General features: G+C 33.7%; 1 protein-coding gene across 6 annotated transcripts in view; it reads left to right on the forward strand.

Annotated features, from left to right (window-relative positions):
* The window catches only part of XRN1 (5'-3' exoribonuclease 1), a 39,424-nt gene that overhangs the window by 5,345 nt on the left and 17,313 nt on the right, over positions 1-16,766 (forward strand). For 5 of the 6 annotated variants that reach the window (XR_005822519.1, XM_040567199.1, XM_040567196.1 and 2 more), the window contains exons 7-26: positions 2,053-2,140; positions 2,240-2,408; positions 2,899-2,966; positions 3,831-3,965; positions 4,861-4,921; positions 5,697-5,802; positions 6,153-6,242; positions 6,384-6,540; positions 6,894-7,013; positions 8,046-8,215; positions 9,060-9,180; positions 9,277-9,375; positions 11,115-11,218; positions 11,728-11,859; positions 12,593-12,755; positions 13,223-13,336; positions 13,789-13,887; positions 14,049-14,164; positions 15,323-15,469; positions 15,815-15,904. Coding sequence is in view for 4 of the 6 variants with exons in the window: in XM_040567199.1 (XP_040423133.1) it covers positions 2,053-2,140; positions 2,240-2,408; positions 2,899-2,966; positions 3,831-3,965; positions 4,861-4,921; positions 5,697-5,802; positions 6,153-6,242; positions 6,384-6,540; positions 6,894-7,013; positions 8,046-8,215; positions 9,060-9,180; positions 9,277-9,375; positions 11,115-11,218; positions 11,728-11,859; positions 12,593-12,755; positions 13,223-13,336; positions 13,789-13,887; positions 14,049-14,164; positions 15,323-15,469; positions 15,815-15,904 (2,349 nt within the window). In the remaining 2 variants the exon portion in view is untranslated. Of the gene's footprint in view, positions 1-2,052; positions 2,141-2,239; positions 2,409-2,898; positions 2,967-3,830; positions 3,966-4,860; positions 4,922-5,696; positions 5,803-6,152; positions 6,243-6,383; positions 6,541-6,893; positions 7,014-8,045; positions 8,216-9,059; positions 9,181-9,276; positions 9,376-11,114; positions 11,219-11,727; positions 11,860-12,592; positions 12,756-13,222; positions 13,337-13,788; positions 13,888-14,048; positions 14,165-15,322; positions 15,470-15,814; positions 15,905-16,766 lie in introns of those variants that run through there. The other variant, XR_005822520.1, reaches the window with a different exon arrangement.

Consider the following 16,766-nt stretch of genomic DNA (forward strand, 5'->3'; position numbering starts at 1 on the left):
ACTAAAACAGTCTTTGTTGATTGCATAGTAAATTAATAGAGTCTTAGTTTATTTGTTAAAGTATATGTGAATTTAGAGAAATTACCTTGTTAAATTGTGATTTAATTTGTTCACATGGGAAAATGTATGTTGTCAGGGCAGCTAATTAAAAAATCCTTAGCCCTTTGGTGTGTTGTGCTTCTTGCGTCATATTCTGAATGGGGTAGCTCAGGCTATACTGACGCTTTTTCCATAATTCTTATTAAAAACTCTTTTAAAACTCAATTATCTATGAGGTAAGTGGCTGGGATAATTATTAAAATAAACTGTTCTAAAGTGGCTGATTGGTTGCTGTTATTTTGGATTTGCTCATTTGAACTGACTCGTGCATTATCATCAGTCAGGATCAAGTGTTTTGTTCCAGAATTGTGCGTGGACATGGAGCTATTCTGAACTAATAGAAAAAAAAAATTTGGTAGATATTGCTGTAAGTAGGTTCCTTCTGTGATGAACCTTAAACGTGTATTCAGTGGGTCAAGGCGAAGGTGGGAGAGACCAAAAATACTCACTTTTTGGTATAATAAAGCTTTTGGATAACACAGTAATAAGTCATATAATTGTTTAGATTTATGCATTAGCGAAAATGATACATACATGTTTTTATTACCAAGGACGATGCGATAAACATCAGAAATAATATGTTTCTTTCATAGTCTTCTGCAGCCACCTTTTCAATTAAATTGGTAAAGTCTGCTTTGTTATGTTGATGGTGTTGGCATGTAGCATTGTAATGTTTTAAAGGAGCTAATTCTAATTAAAGAAAGAAGTCCCTTCCCATTTTTTTAATAAAAGAATATAAAATAAGTGTGACAACATTTAATGAATTAGTTAAATAAAAAATGAAAAGGCAAGATCTCCTAGTACCATTTTTTTCCTCAAGCATTGCTCTAGATTTAGCGTTTTTATGATGTCTAGATAATATGGCTTATTATAGGAGTTCACTTCTGGAAGTTACGGGAATTGCCTTCTGTCAATATGGTCACTTTTTTAAAGAGTATTTTCACTTGGGAATTTGAAAATATTAAAAATGGATACAAACTAATATCTATCAGCAGTTAATTGATTGATAGAAATTCTTTGTTTTATCAGGATTTTCAAATCCAGTGACATGAAGAATGACAGGTGAAATCATCGTCAACCTGGATTTGCCAAAGTTACTTTATACCAATTTGAAAATTAGGTTTGAAAGAAACAGAATTGGATCTGAAATTCTGCACAGCCAAGTGTAGCCCAGAGTTTGTCTTAATACTGTTCATTTAAGTTTGTGTGTAACACACGTTTCTCAGAGGATTCTGGCCCAAATTCAGTATGTATGTATGTGTGTGAATATACAGGTGTTTATGCTGGCTTGCCGTTGGAGGTGTTCCAGCTACTTATATCTACAAGGTGAAATAGTCCTCTACAAATTTAAAATACATCGAAGTTTCTTAGCTTTAATTTCTTGGTGTATGTATTAACTAATTTTGGCCTAACTTTAGTAGATATAAACTAGTTCTAGTGAAGGGAGAAAAAGAAGGCAAGAATACATGTTGTCTTCTTTAAACCATATATGAATAGTAGATTTGTCTTTTTCTGTGTGCAGTAGTACCATGTGTTGAAGCCACTAATAGATAATGCATTTGGAACATGTTTTCACATCGAGTGTGTTCTCTTCTTAAAGAAGTATTTCAAATGACTGAGTACATAACCCGGCCAGTTTAGACATGAATCTGCATACTCTATGTATTCAGTTTAGTCCTACAATACCTTAGAAGTACATTGGTTTGGTGCAAAGTAAGGTTAGGTTGTCCCTCTCTTTGGACAACAAATTGCCTAAGAGATATTTAATGCAACGTGGAACATGTTGACTCAAAACAGTTTAATCTTAAAATAGAGGTAAACAAATGTTTATATACTTGATCCTGCAAAGTTATAATCCTCAGATTACTTATTTTTAGGTAAACTTGGGCTTCTTAAATATTCATGTTGTAACTGTGTTTATAAATAACTGACAATGTTTTGAATAATTTACAGAGCATGCGCACCAGAGGAAACCACATTTCATTTACTGCACTTATCCCTGATGAGAGAATATATTGATTATGAATTTTCACCAGTAAAAGTAAGTTCTAATGGAGCTGTTATTGGAGGAAAAAAAATTCTGCAAGGTTATATGAAAACAAAAATGTTGCTCCTCTCCTTTTTTTTTTTTTTTTTTTAGGATAAGATTCCATTTGAATATGATATTGAAAGGATAATAGATGATTGGATCTTAATGGGTTTCCTTGTAGGCAATGATTTTATTCCTCATCTACCTCATTTACACATTAATCATGATGCACTGCCGCTACTTTATAGAACATACATGGCCATCTTGCCAGAACTGGGAGGTAAGGAGTTCTGGGGATTTTTTTTTGATTTTTAAAGTCTGAACAAAGGGAGAGCTATAGGGCAGAGTAAGAGCAAAAGGTTGGGTTAAACTTATGTACTGTCCTACTAGTTGTGCAGTAGTGGTTGATAATCCTTACTGAATCTGGTCAATTTATTTTTCTTCTTTAGACTTCAGCTGTCTCCATGAGTATTTTTATATTTGAAAATACAGCTCTTCACTGCAGGCTTTTCAGTAATATGAAACAGAACCAGTGTAAAAAATGGGGAAGAACAAAAATATCACTGAATTTAGCTCTGTTATCTCATACCACTTTTTATAGGACCTCTAAGAGATGATAAATATGTAGGCTTGCCGTAGAACACATCACTGTCAGTAGTAGTTAGATTTGAGTGTAATTTAAAAAACAGAACATTTTATTGTCTATGCAACATTTAGGTTGTAATTTTCAAATTGTTAACTTGAAAAACCATACTCTGTTTTCCCAATAGGTTACATAAATGAAAATGGGCATCTGAATTTAAAACGCTTCGAGAAGTATCTCACGAGATTGTCAGATGTAAGTACCTTCATAATTATGCTTCATAGAACGGTTCAGTCTGTTACATATGAACTCCATATAGTGCCCTAAAATGCATTATGCTGATGTCTTCATGAACTGCTTAGTAACTTGTGTTTTACAAGTGGTGCCATGAGCTATTTTATCATGGGATCCAATTAGGTGTTGTTTGATCTTACCATGACTTGAAAGGAGAAAGCTTGAATAATTGGGTTTATGCTTTATAGCCAGCATCTTTTAGCACTTCAGGTCAAATGAGGGTTCACCAGTAGAATTATAGCTCTCAATTATTGATGAATGAATGACAATACTGGGCAAAGTGTGTTGCCAGCAATGATATTCTTTGCTTCCTTACTGGTCAGAACTTTAACTTTTTTGGCTTTTGTGGCATAAGGCATGTCCAAAGACCTTGGAAAGCAACATTTTTTGCAACTTTTGTTATTAACATTACTCATAAAGAGCAATGAAGTGTTAGTATGTCTGAGGCAGGCATCCACATTCTTCATTAACTAACTGACATTCAGGAGGCCGTCCTATTATGTGCCACTGCAGTAATCCATCCTAGAGATTAAAAAAGGTATAGGGCCTCTAGAAATGGAGATGTCAAAACTTTTTGAAGGGTTTTAAAGGAGGAAGTTCATCTGCTGTTCCTGCTTCAGCCCTGTCTTCAGTTTCTCAGGTAGAACTATAAAAGTGTTGGGTATGTTGTACAAGACGATATTACCCAGACCATATATACCTCTACTACTTGTAGGGCTGATTATGAAGTTTGGCAGTTATCTAAATCTTTTTTGTAATCTATTGCTACCTTACTCTACATTTTTCATCCCTCTGATATTTCTAAACTTGAATCTTTCTTTGCAGTTTGATCGTGAACACTTTAGTGAAGTCTTTGTAGACCTAAAATGGTTTGAAAGTAAAGTAGGCGATAAATACCTCAACGAGGCAGCTGGTATTGCAGCAGAAGAAGCCAGAAACAATAAACAAAAGAAACAGAAGGTTAGTGTTCTACATAAACTACTTTGGAAATAAAAATGATATTTTTTGTAAATCAGTAGTTTGCTAGCCATAGCAATTTAAATTGTACATACGTCAAATGGAATAAACTTCTCTTTTGAGCTTTTTTGGCTATCTTTCAATATATACCTTCAGCAGAGTGTAGCAGTAGCAGCAGGAAATTTCTTCAAATTATACCTGTCACGGTATATCATTATCCCATTCTTTAGTGCAGTTTGTGATTTGTAAGAGCAAGATTTTAACTATTCCTTTAAGAAGGAATGCTTTATTTGTGGTTGTTTTCTTATTTGCCACAGAAGTTTGGAGCAGCTGTATAGTGTTAGCTAGTCGTCTTGACTGATCCTTTGAATGGCAACGATATCTCAGGTACAGGGGAAGAGGGCCAATTTAATGACTCCACTTATTGAAGCTTTTCAGAGTGCTGTAGACAGAAAAAAATCTGTGCTTGGTTTTTTTGAGTCTCTCAAACACAATTCCTTCTGTACTTATTTCCCTCAAAAGTAATTTGAACTGTTTTAAGGTTGCTGAAAATTTGATTGCATAGTTGTGCCATAGCAGAATATATGATGTAGGTAAAATATTTGTATTAGAGAGTTTTGGAAATACTTGTATTTTGGAACACAAACAGGCATTCAAATATTTTTGTCTAAAGATGATTGAGATATTGTCTGAGACTGTGTCTTTGTTTGACGTGTATGGATAAAATCCTTTTCCCCAGGCAATTACAAGGGAAGAAAATACAGTGTTTCTATACCTAATAATAATAATATTTATTCATATTTATTTTAGCCTTTTGAGTTGCAAATTATGTGGTTATGGATGAGGTATGTGCGTATTAGCTTGTATTTTTACCTAATCTCAAATATTAATTTAATAGGCTCAGGAAAATTCTCTGTGTTTGGCTGCATTAGAAAAAAACGAAGTTGTGACCTCTAGAAGTAAGTGCAAATTATTTTTTCATTTGCATATAACAACAACAACAAAATGTTAATTTGAGTATAAATTTGGAAAATCTGTAAGAATTTCATTCCAGAAATTTCTTTAAATGAAAGAGTTGTATAGTCAGCTATTGGGAAATGGAAGTGCATATAACTGGCTTGTGGTGAGAGAACAGGGCTAAAGCTTTTGAAATGCATCATACCTGACCAGTATTTCCATGATGAAATACGAATGAGCAAGTCTTCAGTAACATTATGTTTTTGGTAACCATATGCCTTGGTAATTTGTTACACAGATCAGGAAAAATAAACTAATTTGTTGTTTTAGTGGTGTTCGTTGTTTTTTGTACAGCTCTGGATTTTTTTTGTTGTTTTGTTAATTGTGTTTTTAAACTCATTCCACTTATTCAAAAGAAATGCCTTTGGGTCCTGCTTTGAAATTTCTTGTCAAAAATCTATAAATTTAAATCTGGGGGGGGGGAATTAAAAATTATTTTACTCTGAAATTACTTTCAAATGGTTTATATTTCTGTTCAGTTCTTATATAATTGGGCTACAAAATGTGTTGCCAATCTTCTAAAGAAAAAAAAATCTCCAGCTGAAAATTTTGTTTGACTGTTCTGTGTTGCTTTCTGTGCAAGGAAGGAACAAGCATACATAACTGTGAATTGAGGAATAGAGTTCAAGCATTAAATCAAAACTGAATGTCTTGAAATCTTGTTGTGGTAGAGAGCTTATGGAATCTTAATCCATATTTTTTCATGGCTTCTTTCAGCTGTGTTGGAAGATGAACCAGAAGATGATGATCTGTTTGAAACAGAGTTTAGGCAATACAAGAGAACTTACTACATGACTAAAATGGGTGTAGAAGTAGTTTCTGAGTAAGTGTTTGCTTCTTTTTTTCTTTTTTTTTTTAATACAAAAGACAGGTCTTTGCATATATGTAATATAAAACAGAACGTACATCCATGTTGAAAGCAGAGAGCACATGGCATGGTCCTGTAGTGGTGATGCTTCTGGCTAATGTTAGAAGAGCTACAAGTCAAGTTTTCTGTTAGAAGTATTAGAGGACTAGAGAGGAAAAAATAATCCCTTAGTAGTAAATGAATCTAGAAAACTGTGTGCTTACTAGGTTCTCTAAGTGCTCGATCTTCATTCCTATGTACAAGGTGCCGAGTAGTTTTTATATACTGGTAAAGCTAAGAATTACCTTTTATCTTTTTATTTTAAGTGACTTCCTGGCTGATCAAGCTGAATGTTATGTCCAGGCAATACAATGGATTTTGCATTATTATTACCATGGAGTTCAGTCATGGAGCTGGTAAGAAAAATTGTCAAATGAGAAACTGTTTAAGGATGGAACGGTTTTCACCTTATTTGCTGGAAACATGTAATACAGTTCTGTTTATTTCTCATCTGTGAATGCTGCTGTAGTGTAATTCAAGATATTTTTTTCCTGCAGGTATTACCCATATCATTATGCACCTTATCTGTCAGATATTCGCAACATCAGTGAACTCGAAATCAAATTTGAACTGGGAAAACCTTTCATGCCATTTGAACAGCTTCTTGCTGTACTTCCAGCAGCTAGCAAAGATCTATTACCTAAATGTTACCAGGTAGGGTTTAGAATTAAGTCATGTTTTTCTACCATTTACTGGTTTTGTCTGTTTTATTTTGAATTTTGATAACTCTTTTTCTTTATATTTTATGTATATACTCTTAGTTATATTCTACCTCTGAATCTTAAGTTACATACTTTTACTTCTTACTATTCATATATGTTTTCAAGTTAGTAAATAAAACAAAATGTTGAACTTGCTAAGTAGTTTGACCAGGGCAGTTAAATGATAATTCTTTAACTCTTATACAGCCTTGAGCTGGTTTTAGTACCAGATTTCATCTCTCTCTTCCTAGAAATACTGCTAAATTGTCTCTTATATTGTTTGATTCTCCTATTGTATTTTCATAGCATTTGATGATTAGTCAAGACTCTCCTATTATAGAATATTATCCACCAGACTTTAAAACTGACCTGAATGGAAAACAGCAAGAATGGGAAGCTGTGGTATTAATCCCTTTTATTGATGAGGTAAATTCTTTTAATGTCTGCTGAGAGCTTTGTAACAAGTCTATCTATAGATTAATTAAGAAGTTTAGGAGAAGTGCAGTTAGGTGGAAGTTTAAATTAATGCCTGATAAGACCTTGGGAAAACATTATTTGCTGCCTGGAGATCAGGTTAAATTAAGTTACCACAAGCAAAGTTAGCTTCAAGTAGTAGATGTCTTAAATAAGGAATGTGGGATTTTTAGCTTATTTTTGTTTTTTTGATCAGGTAGTCAGATACATAATGTCTTGAGAAAAATGTCTATTCCTAAGTATATACAAAAATGAAGTGTTTCTGTAAGTAAAATAAAAGTAACAAAAATACACAAAAAATAAAACAGCTCATTTACAGAAAATCTCTTCACCTGAGCACCAGTAATGGGCAGAAGACTAAGTACAAATTGAGCAGTAGAATGTTAAAGGACAGCAATACAATAATACTATCCTGTTGCCTGTAGGACAACAATATAATGTATTCGTGTTGTTGTCATAACAAGTCCTATAGCCATATTCTTATCAGACTAAATTTAAGTACATCAAAGAGTGAATGAAAATTAAAATACAGAATAGATATATATTCAGGTAGTGATGCATGTCTTTCAATTGTTTTCATAGTTCACAGTGAAAAGTTGATGAGAGTTAGTCTCTTCACAAAAGACAACAGTTTTTTCTTGAAAAACTTGTAATTGTTCAAACCTTTTCCAATAGTTATTTTGGAGGGAAAAAAAAGTATATCTTCTAAAATCCTTCTAGTATTTCTTTGAATGCTAAATCCAAAAGGTAAAATGTGGCTAACATTCTCAAAGTATGTTTCCAAAAAAGGTAATCTTTATTCTCCAAAGCTATTACACTCTAATTGTCCTAGTTTTATCCTGCACCTGGGATATAAGGAAGGGAAGGCTGCTCTTAGTGAATGTATTAACCAGAAAAGCGCAAGTATCCACCTTTGTAGTGCAGACTTTCCTGTGCTCATTTCTGTTGCCAGTTTCACATATGCTAATTTCTCTTTAAATTTAGAAACGACTGCTGCAGGCCATGGAATCATGTAATAAGTGCCTAAAAGAAGAGGAGAAACGCAGAAATACTCACAGTGCCTGCTTAATGTACTGGTATGACAAAGATGCAGAGTTCCAGTACATGTCTCCTTGGCCAGAGAGGTTTCCTGCAATTGAAAGGTGTCTTACCAGGTAATTCTGGAATAACTATTTTAGTGTAGAATACAAGTCATTAGAATACTTCTGTGTGCGTTTTAGCCAAAGCTTGTATATGCAGATACTTACCCTGGACAATATAAAGTGTTGCATTAGATACTATTTGTTCTGGTCAGCATGGTAGGAGTCGTTGTCCTGTGTCGTCAAGAGTTGCTTTGCAAAGCAGATGAACCAATGCTAAGTCAGCAAGAACACTCTAGAGAATTCTTATCCTTTGTATGACACAAAGGATGAAAAATTGGTGCAAATACCTGATAGTGGTGATCTATCAACCCAATAATTCCAGACCATTTGTAAACCATGGTAAGTATTTAGATCCAATGTGGAGTATTGAACACAAGTGCTTTGTTAATTTTCCTCTCAGTTCAAGTAGCTAGCTTTATTTAACGCAGGCTGAGATTTCAAGATTAAATGGAAATATAACCTTTATTGTAGTCAAACCTGAGACACATTAATAGAGGAATGCCTGTTGTGGGATTTTATTTGGTTGAGAATGAACAGTTGTAAAGATGTATGTTATTACCACATGTAACCATTGCTAGTTTGGAATTTGACAATGACAGTGAATTAAAATAGCAAGGTTGCAACATATTATGGCTTAAAGTTAAGTTTTGTCTTTTCTTAATGTAGTATCTTTGCAGCAATAACATGGGTTTCATAGTTCTCTTGTATAGATTTCCAGTGGTTTAAATTAATTACCACCTTACAGGGTAGTCACATGTTTTGTTAATTAGTGTTCTTAAGGTTTGAGTGAATAATGAGAGATTCTATAGTTAAAAGCCACTCTGTATGAGCAAATGTTGTGCAACTTGTTTTTTAGGTATAAAACAATACCATTGGATGCTTGGCATGTAGAAATTACCCACAATCAGATAACTAAAATCAACAAGAGTGCATTATATTTTTGTGGATTTCCTACTTTAAAGCACATTAAACATAAGGTAAATGATTTCAGTCTTCCGACATTTTAAATTCTGTTTCATAAATTATTACATAACATTTCAGGAATTTTTATGTACTATTTTGTTCTTACCCAGTTTTATCTTAGAAAAAGTGGTGTGCAGGTGTTTCAGCAAAGCAGCCATGGAGAAAACATGATGTTAGAAATCATAACTGATGAAAACTCAAAAGATCAAGTAAGTATTCAGCTCCTTTAAAAACAACCAACGAACAAAACTACCCCTCACCCCCCCCCCAAAAAAAAAAGAAGCAACCAACAGTCAACCAAAAAACCTTGTCATGAAGAGACTGAATTTGATAAATAGTCAAATTTGAAATGCTAGTTATTCATATCTTCTCAATAGTGTACTAGAAGAGAAAAACATTTAGGGTAATTCCAAAACAGATTTAAAAACTTCCAAAATCTAGTAAGCATTAAAGAGTGGTTGAATATATTGAATTGAATAGTTAATTTAAAAGAATGTCTTCAGATTATTTTTTCTGAACTTTAACTAGTAATGCTTTGATCTCAAAATGAGCTTTACATATAAGTTTCTGAAATTCAATGAATAGAAGGGAAGGTGAAATACAGGTGAATGTTCAAGGCCATAGAATGAATTGCTGGAGTAGGAGCTCCCGAGTTCTTAGCTGCCAGCCCAAAGTTTAGCCCCTTTGTAGTAGTATTCTTAGTGTATGTTTTTGAAAACAGCTGTTCCATTTCACTGGAAACATCAGCTGTATTAGTTCACACCGAAAGCTTTTGTTGACTGTTGGAGTCAAGAGTTTAAAAAAAAAACATTCATTAGCATTAAAATGCTAACTTTGCATAGGGAACAGTCTAGAATTTGGGGAAACTGCCGAAAGATTTGAATTTGTCCTAACTTCAGACTATTATATGTCTGGCATCTCAGTAGTGTTTCTGGCATTTCCCTATGGTGGTTGTCAGATACTGTTAGGTAAGGACTTGGTGAGGCTCTCTCGTGACAAACTAATAGTTGGAAATGATATAATGGTAAGGAAGAAGGGCCTTCACATCACTGCCTCGTGTTGTGTTGTGGAGTATACAGGCATTTCTTATCAGTATCTTTACATCAACATAGCAGTTACACCTTCCACTTAAATGAAATTGATTGATAGAGGAATTAGAAGAAAGAGTTGATGCAGAGACATTAAGAAGCAAAATGTTTTTTTGAAAATCCTTTCCAGGACATTAATTGATAATCAAAAATACCAGGTAGCAAAAGACAAATCCAGGAAAATAAATGGAAGAAAAAAGTTTCAAAGACTTACATAAATTAATTAAAAAAGGAAAAAAAGAGAAAAGGAAAACAACAAAGTGAGTGTTTATGCTAGAGAGATGGGAAGAGTGATAGGTGGCAAAGAGTTAAATAAGCAAAAAGAGTAGTTTAAAAGATAGCTGAAACTAATTGGATGAAGAGAATATAATATGAGACTAAAATTACAAATGCTAGGAAAGTCCTGGACATAAGTGCTGTTACTTTGTTTCCATGAGATACAGACATAAAATCTGTAGTACAAAATATTGTACTAATCTCAAATTTTTAGTTCGATTATTATGTCCCAGAGATGCAAATTGTTCTAAATGATCTACCATACACACACACACAAAAAAAGGAAGCATTTACTAGAAATGGAAGTCGACCCCAGTCTTATAACTAACATATACAAGTTGTAAGCAGACACACTTGGAATGTGATACTCTTCCTAAAATATAAAATGTGGTTCTCTTCATCATTTCTAATCTGATTATATGTAGTATGTATCAAAATAAAATTAGTAAGCTAAAATTAATCTCTTCTGCAAGAAAAAAAAGTTCTTTAGTGATTTTTATTGAAAAACAATTTGAATTTTTTTTTCTTAAAATAATTTGAGTTTGTTAAAAAAGAGTAATAATAGTAACTTCTGATTTTTTCAGACAGTTGAAAATGTTGCCAGTTTGATACTTGGAAAGCTTGTTTTTGTTAACTGGCCACACCTTGAAGAAGCCAGAGTTGTTGCTGTGTCAGATGGAGAAACCAAGTAAGTGATGTTTCATAGGTAATTAATTGCCTTCTTTATCATTTCTTTCTGAACAAGTTCATTAGGCTGTATAAAAAAGTTTTGGTTTTGTTGTAATGTTTATTAACAGCAATTTAGTCCAGATGTATCCAAGGCTGCTTGATGGAAGAATCTGTTTAGCATCATTCTGAGCTTTGGTTATCAGCGTAGAAGTCTAGTCCTTCAATATTTCACTCTAGATTTAGAAGTTTAGGAGAGCTCATTCTTAACTTTGGGAGAAAAAAGCACATATAGAAATCCAAATGGAATAATGTAGAAGAGAACATTTCTATGCAATCTTCCTTCCAGTACATGCACTGGTATTTCATCTAAAATTACACTGTGTGAACTGTTGTGGGTGGGTAGATAAAAATACAAGTTTTCCATGTCCTTAAAAAATAATTTTGAACTATTTTAAGTTTTGCTCATGGTTGGTTATGTCTAGATTTGTCTCATTTGATTAAATTCATATCTGTTATAATATTCTCAAGGTTCTACTTGGAAGAACCACACGGAACACAGAAGCTCTACATGGGAAATGCAGTGCCCCCAACTAAAGTGGCATATGTTGGAGATAAGGAACAAAGCATGTGGTTAAAAGAAGTGCAAGGTCTTTCAGAGCAGTAAGTAACTTTGAAGATGAAAGCGTAACATTGCATGTTATTGCTTAGCTTTGTTTTGTTGCCTTATCATAGTCCTAAGTAGCAGGGAAGAGCTGCTGCATTTGTGATAATAAAGGTTAATGAGTTCACTGGAATGAAAAACAAATTTAAAAAATAAAAAGTAACAAAGCATATATTGAAATTTCAGAGTGTGTGGAGTTAGTCATTAGGTGTTTAAAATCAGATGCCATTAAAAAAGAATTTTCAATAAATGAATATCGGACGCTTCTGGTCTTAGTAATCTAATCCACAGTTGTAGGAAGTATATAGAATGGAGTCATATAGTATCAAGGTACAACTTCAATAGCTTAATATTGTTAAATCTGAATACAGCTTACATTTCTAGAGTGTGGTTGACCAACAGAATACACCTGAGTTACTGTAGCTTGCCATTTTGTTCTCCGTCATTTGAGTTAACTGCCCCCAATTACTCCTTACCCTTCCTTTTACCTACTGTAAAGGTAAAATGGGTTTAAATTAACAAATTTAGCTACACAGCGATGGCTGCGCAATGATGGGTAAGCAATTGATGAAGCTGTTCTGGGTGTTTATTTATAAAACAGGAAACAAAACATTAAAATTCCTTTGTTAAAAGTAACTTTTTTGAGTAACTTTTTATTTAAAAAAATAATTCCACTACCTTGGCAAAGTTCTGTTTATTGTAATCAAACTAAATATTCTATTTTGTGCTCAGTTACCAGAGAAGAAAAGGAATAATTATTCATGAAACATCAATAGTTGTGTATGCTCAGTTACTCACTGGCAATAGATATCAACTAAACCAAAATGGTGAAGTATATTTGGAGAAGCAGTGGTCAAAACAAGTTCTTCCTTTTGTTTACCAAACTGTTGTCAAGGTAAATACACAATTTCAATATCTTCTTGCAGTTAGTTCCTTACTCCATTGGGTGGGGGGAAGAAAGTATGCACCTTTTAAATAAAAGAATGAACAAAAATAAGCATCTTAAATTAATGTCATTTAGTATATAAAAAATATAATGTGCTTAAGCAAGTATTTTGTCACAGAATCTGGGGCCCTATTGCAAAGTAGAGATCTGTAGGAAAACATGGTTTTTTATCATCTTATAACTGATGATATTTTGAACGAAGTACTGTAGTGGTGCTCTACAAGGTAGCACAGTTGATCGTGTACAAGCATTTGTAATATAGCAGTAACTTCTTTGCACTCAATGAATTATTTTATATTTGAAAAGAATACTTCATAAGTGTTGTAGAATAAGCATCTATTTATATGAACTTTTAAATGATTCTACTGGAACTGAATGACAAATTTAATGCAATCAATTTTGTCTTTTTTATATAGGATATCAAAGCCTTTGACTCTCGTTTTTCAAACATCAAAACTTTGGATGACTTGTTTCCCCCTGGGAGCACAGCCTTTATGCTGGGATCTCCTTACTATGGCTGCATGGGAGAAGTTAGTTCCATTTTCCCCTCCTGGATTTCTTTACTTTCAAGCTGAAAATGATCTAAGATATTGTGTGGCAGTACTGGTTGTTTTGCTAGCTGAAGTTTTAAATAGAACATTCCCTGGTGGTTTAGTCAAAGTAGAGGTTCTTCTGCTTTCCCTGTTTCTGTTGCTGGCATGACAAGTATAAGGTAGCATAGCTTGAATGGAGGATTATTTTTATTGATTATTTGGGATAAATTTTAATACATAGAGGTCCCAATTGGGACCGCTTTTGGTCAAGGATATCTTTGACTTAATGCTGTTTGATTGCCTTTGTGACAAAGCAGTGTTGGCCAAGGAAGGATGATCCTAAAGCATCTCTTTGCATACTGCAGCAAAATTGTTGATAAAATACACTTGAGGATCTATTATCCAAAGACTGCTGTTTTTAGTTTTAATGTGTTGCATTTCTCTCAAAGGTTCAAGATTCACGTGATGTGATCCCAGAAGGTAGAATTCGTGTAGTTTTCAATATTCCTTGTGAACCCCAGCTTGATCCTTTAATACAGAATCAGCATGTAAGTACTTCTGGTTTTGTAGTAAAAGCTTAAATACCATGTTAAACATATTTTGCATTGGTTAATATTTTTAAAAGATGTTTTCATGTTATTCATTTGCCCTTGGTATGTAAATCCTTATCCTTCAGGAATTGCCAATTTTTTGTTTGTTTGTTTTAAAGAAATACTCTGTGAAATACAATCCTGCATATATTTTGGCCAGCCGTCTTGGAGTAAGTGGATATCTAGTCTCCAGATTTACAGGGAGTATCTTTATTGGAAGAGGATCAAAGAAAAAGTAAGTTCACGTACAGAGCTTGTACATGACCCTTATTGGGTCATCGCACAAGAAAACAAGAATCCCAGAATGTGGGGAAGCCTCTGCAATATAGATAATTTCAAATTCATCTCAGTGCATGAGAAAAATGTGTTCTGAATAGATCTCTTCTGGGCCATATAAAATAGAAATCTGCATTAATTATGTAGAGCTTCTGTGTCTTTGTTTTTAAGGAATGTCCTTTAAAAGAGGAGGTGATCATCTCAGTACGTGAAATCAGGCACCTGGCTTTCTATTATAGCTTTCTATTATAGCTGTATATCTGAGTTCATGATTCTAGGTATTTTCACAATAATGTCTTTTTTGCTTCAGACAAAACTGAAGGAAATGGTGATTATTTATTTACGTTTTATATTAAACATGAAATCATTTCTAACTAGATCATTAAACTGAAATACTTTTTCCAGTTGAGCATTTATTTAGATAGAACTCTTTAAAAGACCCCTCAGAGTAAGTCCATTTTAACAAACACCTTGTGAAAGAAGCCACCAACAACACTGTATTCAAAACCTTACCAACCAGCTGGAAAAGTGAGTTTTGATTTGGTGCAAATCATTCTATGTAGGCTAAAAAAAACCGCGCATGTTCCTTTTCCCACACTGAGAATAAGAAGCAGACTTGGGATCTAATTTCACTGTACTTATCATTACTGCTAGTAATAATAATTGTACTTGATTACATTTAGCAATTGTGTTAATTAAGATTAAAACTGCTTAAAATCCATAAGGGAAGAAAACACTGTAGTTCTCTGAATTGTGGTTTCCTGGGACAGCTCACTAAATATGATATTTGAGCATATGCTTGAGGTCTAATGTGTATGTATGTTTAAAAACATCATTCTACATCATGGTAAATGACAAGTAGATTGAGATCTCAGTGAAGAGAGAAAGGTTAAATATTCCTTCTGCAATAAGGAATGGGGATGCATGTGGCCGGCTAGCGTACCACAGCTGCTGTCCTGTAACATTCACAGCTGTTGCAATGCTAACAAGTAAACAATACAATGAACTTAACTTTTCTGTGGTTTAAGACTGAGGATTAATGTTTATGTGGTTTATATGTGTGTTGTGTGTGCACGTGTGCATTGTTGCAAGTTAATGAACTTTTTCTTATTTCCAGTCCTCATGGAGATCACAAAGCAAACGTGGGGCTGAACCTGAAGTTCAATAAGAAAAACGAAGAAGTTCCTGGCTATACTAAGAAAGTTGGAAGTGAATGGATGTATTCTTCTGCAGTAGAACAACTACTTGCTGAGTATTTAGAAAGGTAGATATTGGATGTGAAGTTCGTCTAAACTATCCAAGGTCATCACAGTCATGAGTTTGTCCTCTAGATTTGAGTCTTCTAAGAAGTGATGAGCTTGCTTTTGGAGATAGCTTGATAAAATTTCTCTTCTTCCAATATCCTCCTACTAGTCTTTCCTTCCAAAGTGAAGCATATTTTGGAATAATTTTGTCAGCAGCTTACATATGAAAAGTAAACAGTAAGACATTAGTTTAAGTGGAAGAAAAAAATCCGCATGGGCTCCAGAAATTGTGATGCCCATCAAAGTTTTTTTTGTGTATTACGTGATATGAAACAAAATCTCTCTTCCTTTTATTCACTCTGTAGGGTTCCTGAGTTGTTTAATTATATAGCCAAGAATAGCCAGGAAGATATATTCTATGAAGATGACATTTGGCCTGGCGAGGATGAGAATGGGTAAGCTCTCTCCTTTTTTCTTCTAGAATAAGCAATAAGGATGACAGCACTGAAATTCATGATGGCAGCTAAGTACCTGAAAACATGCTGTTCCTTGAACAGTACGATTGTTCACTGATTAGTGAAAAAATTATCAGAATGCTGTACATTTCAGTTGTGGAGTCCAAGTCTGTTAGACTCCTATGTCAAGTCCAATAAATGAGAAATCAAATTTTCAGTGGCTACTTCATAATGCTTGCGTTTAAAGTAACCCTCAGTATGCTTTATTATGAAATATTGACAGCCACCTAAAGATCATTTTTGAAGAAAAAGTTGTAATTATTTTAAGTGTTTAAGATCACTTTGATTTTGAAAAAAAACACCTGCAGAATTCTAAGTAATTTGCACATTTTAGTATACATTCAATCAGTTTCACGGGAGACAGGAAGCAACCTTGGTTCTAGATACAGTATAGTAACATTAAAAGAAACTTCTGTTGCGTAGTATACCCTGTTCATGGGTCTAAGTTGGTAAGCCTGTATCAGGTGCATATGTCATCATGGGACTCTTGTATTATAAGAATTTCAGGTTTGTGCTCCATTTTACAGTAGAGGCATGCTCTGAAGTTCCTTTTTACTGTACTGTGAGAAATAGTTGGTCTCAGAACCTTAGATCACAGCTGAACACGGTTGGATGAAAACATAACTTACTGAATATTTTTAAATAATTTCTGTTTTTCATGATTATTTTTTTTGGCTGAGACAAAACTTGAGGTTATAGTTTTTGAAACAGTACAGCATAATTCGGATGATTTTTTTGACCCTTTCTGTAAAGTCATAGAGCACTCTTAGATCGTTTAATTTATGAATGTATACAAGCATCA

The sequence above is a fragment of the Cygnus olor genome, chromosome 9 (genome assembly GCF_009769625.2).
Source record: "Cygnus olor isolate bCygOlo1 chromosome 9, bCygOlo1.pri.v2, whole genome shotgun sequence".
NCBI lineage: Eukaryota > Metazoa > Chordata > Aves > Anseriformes > Anatidae > Cygnus > Cygnus olor.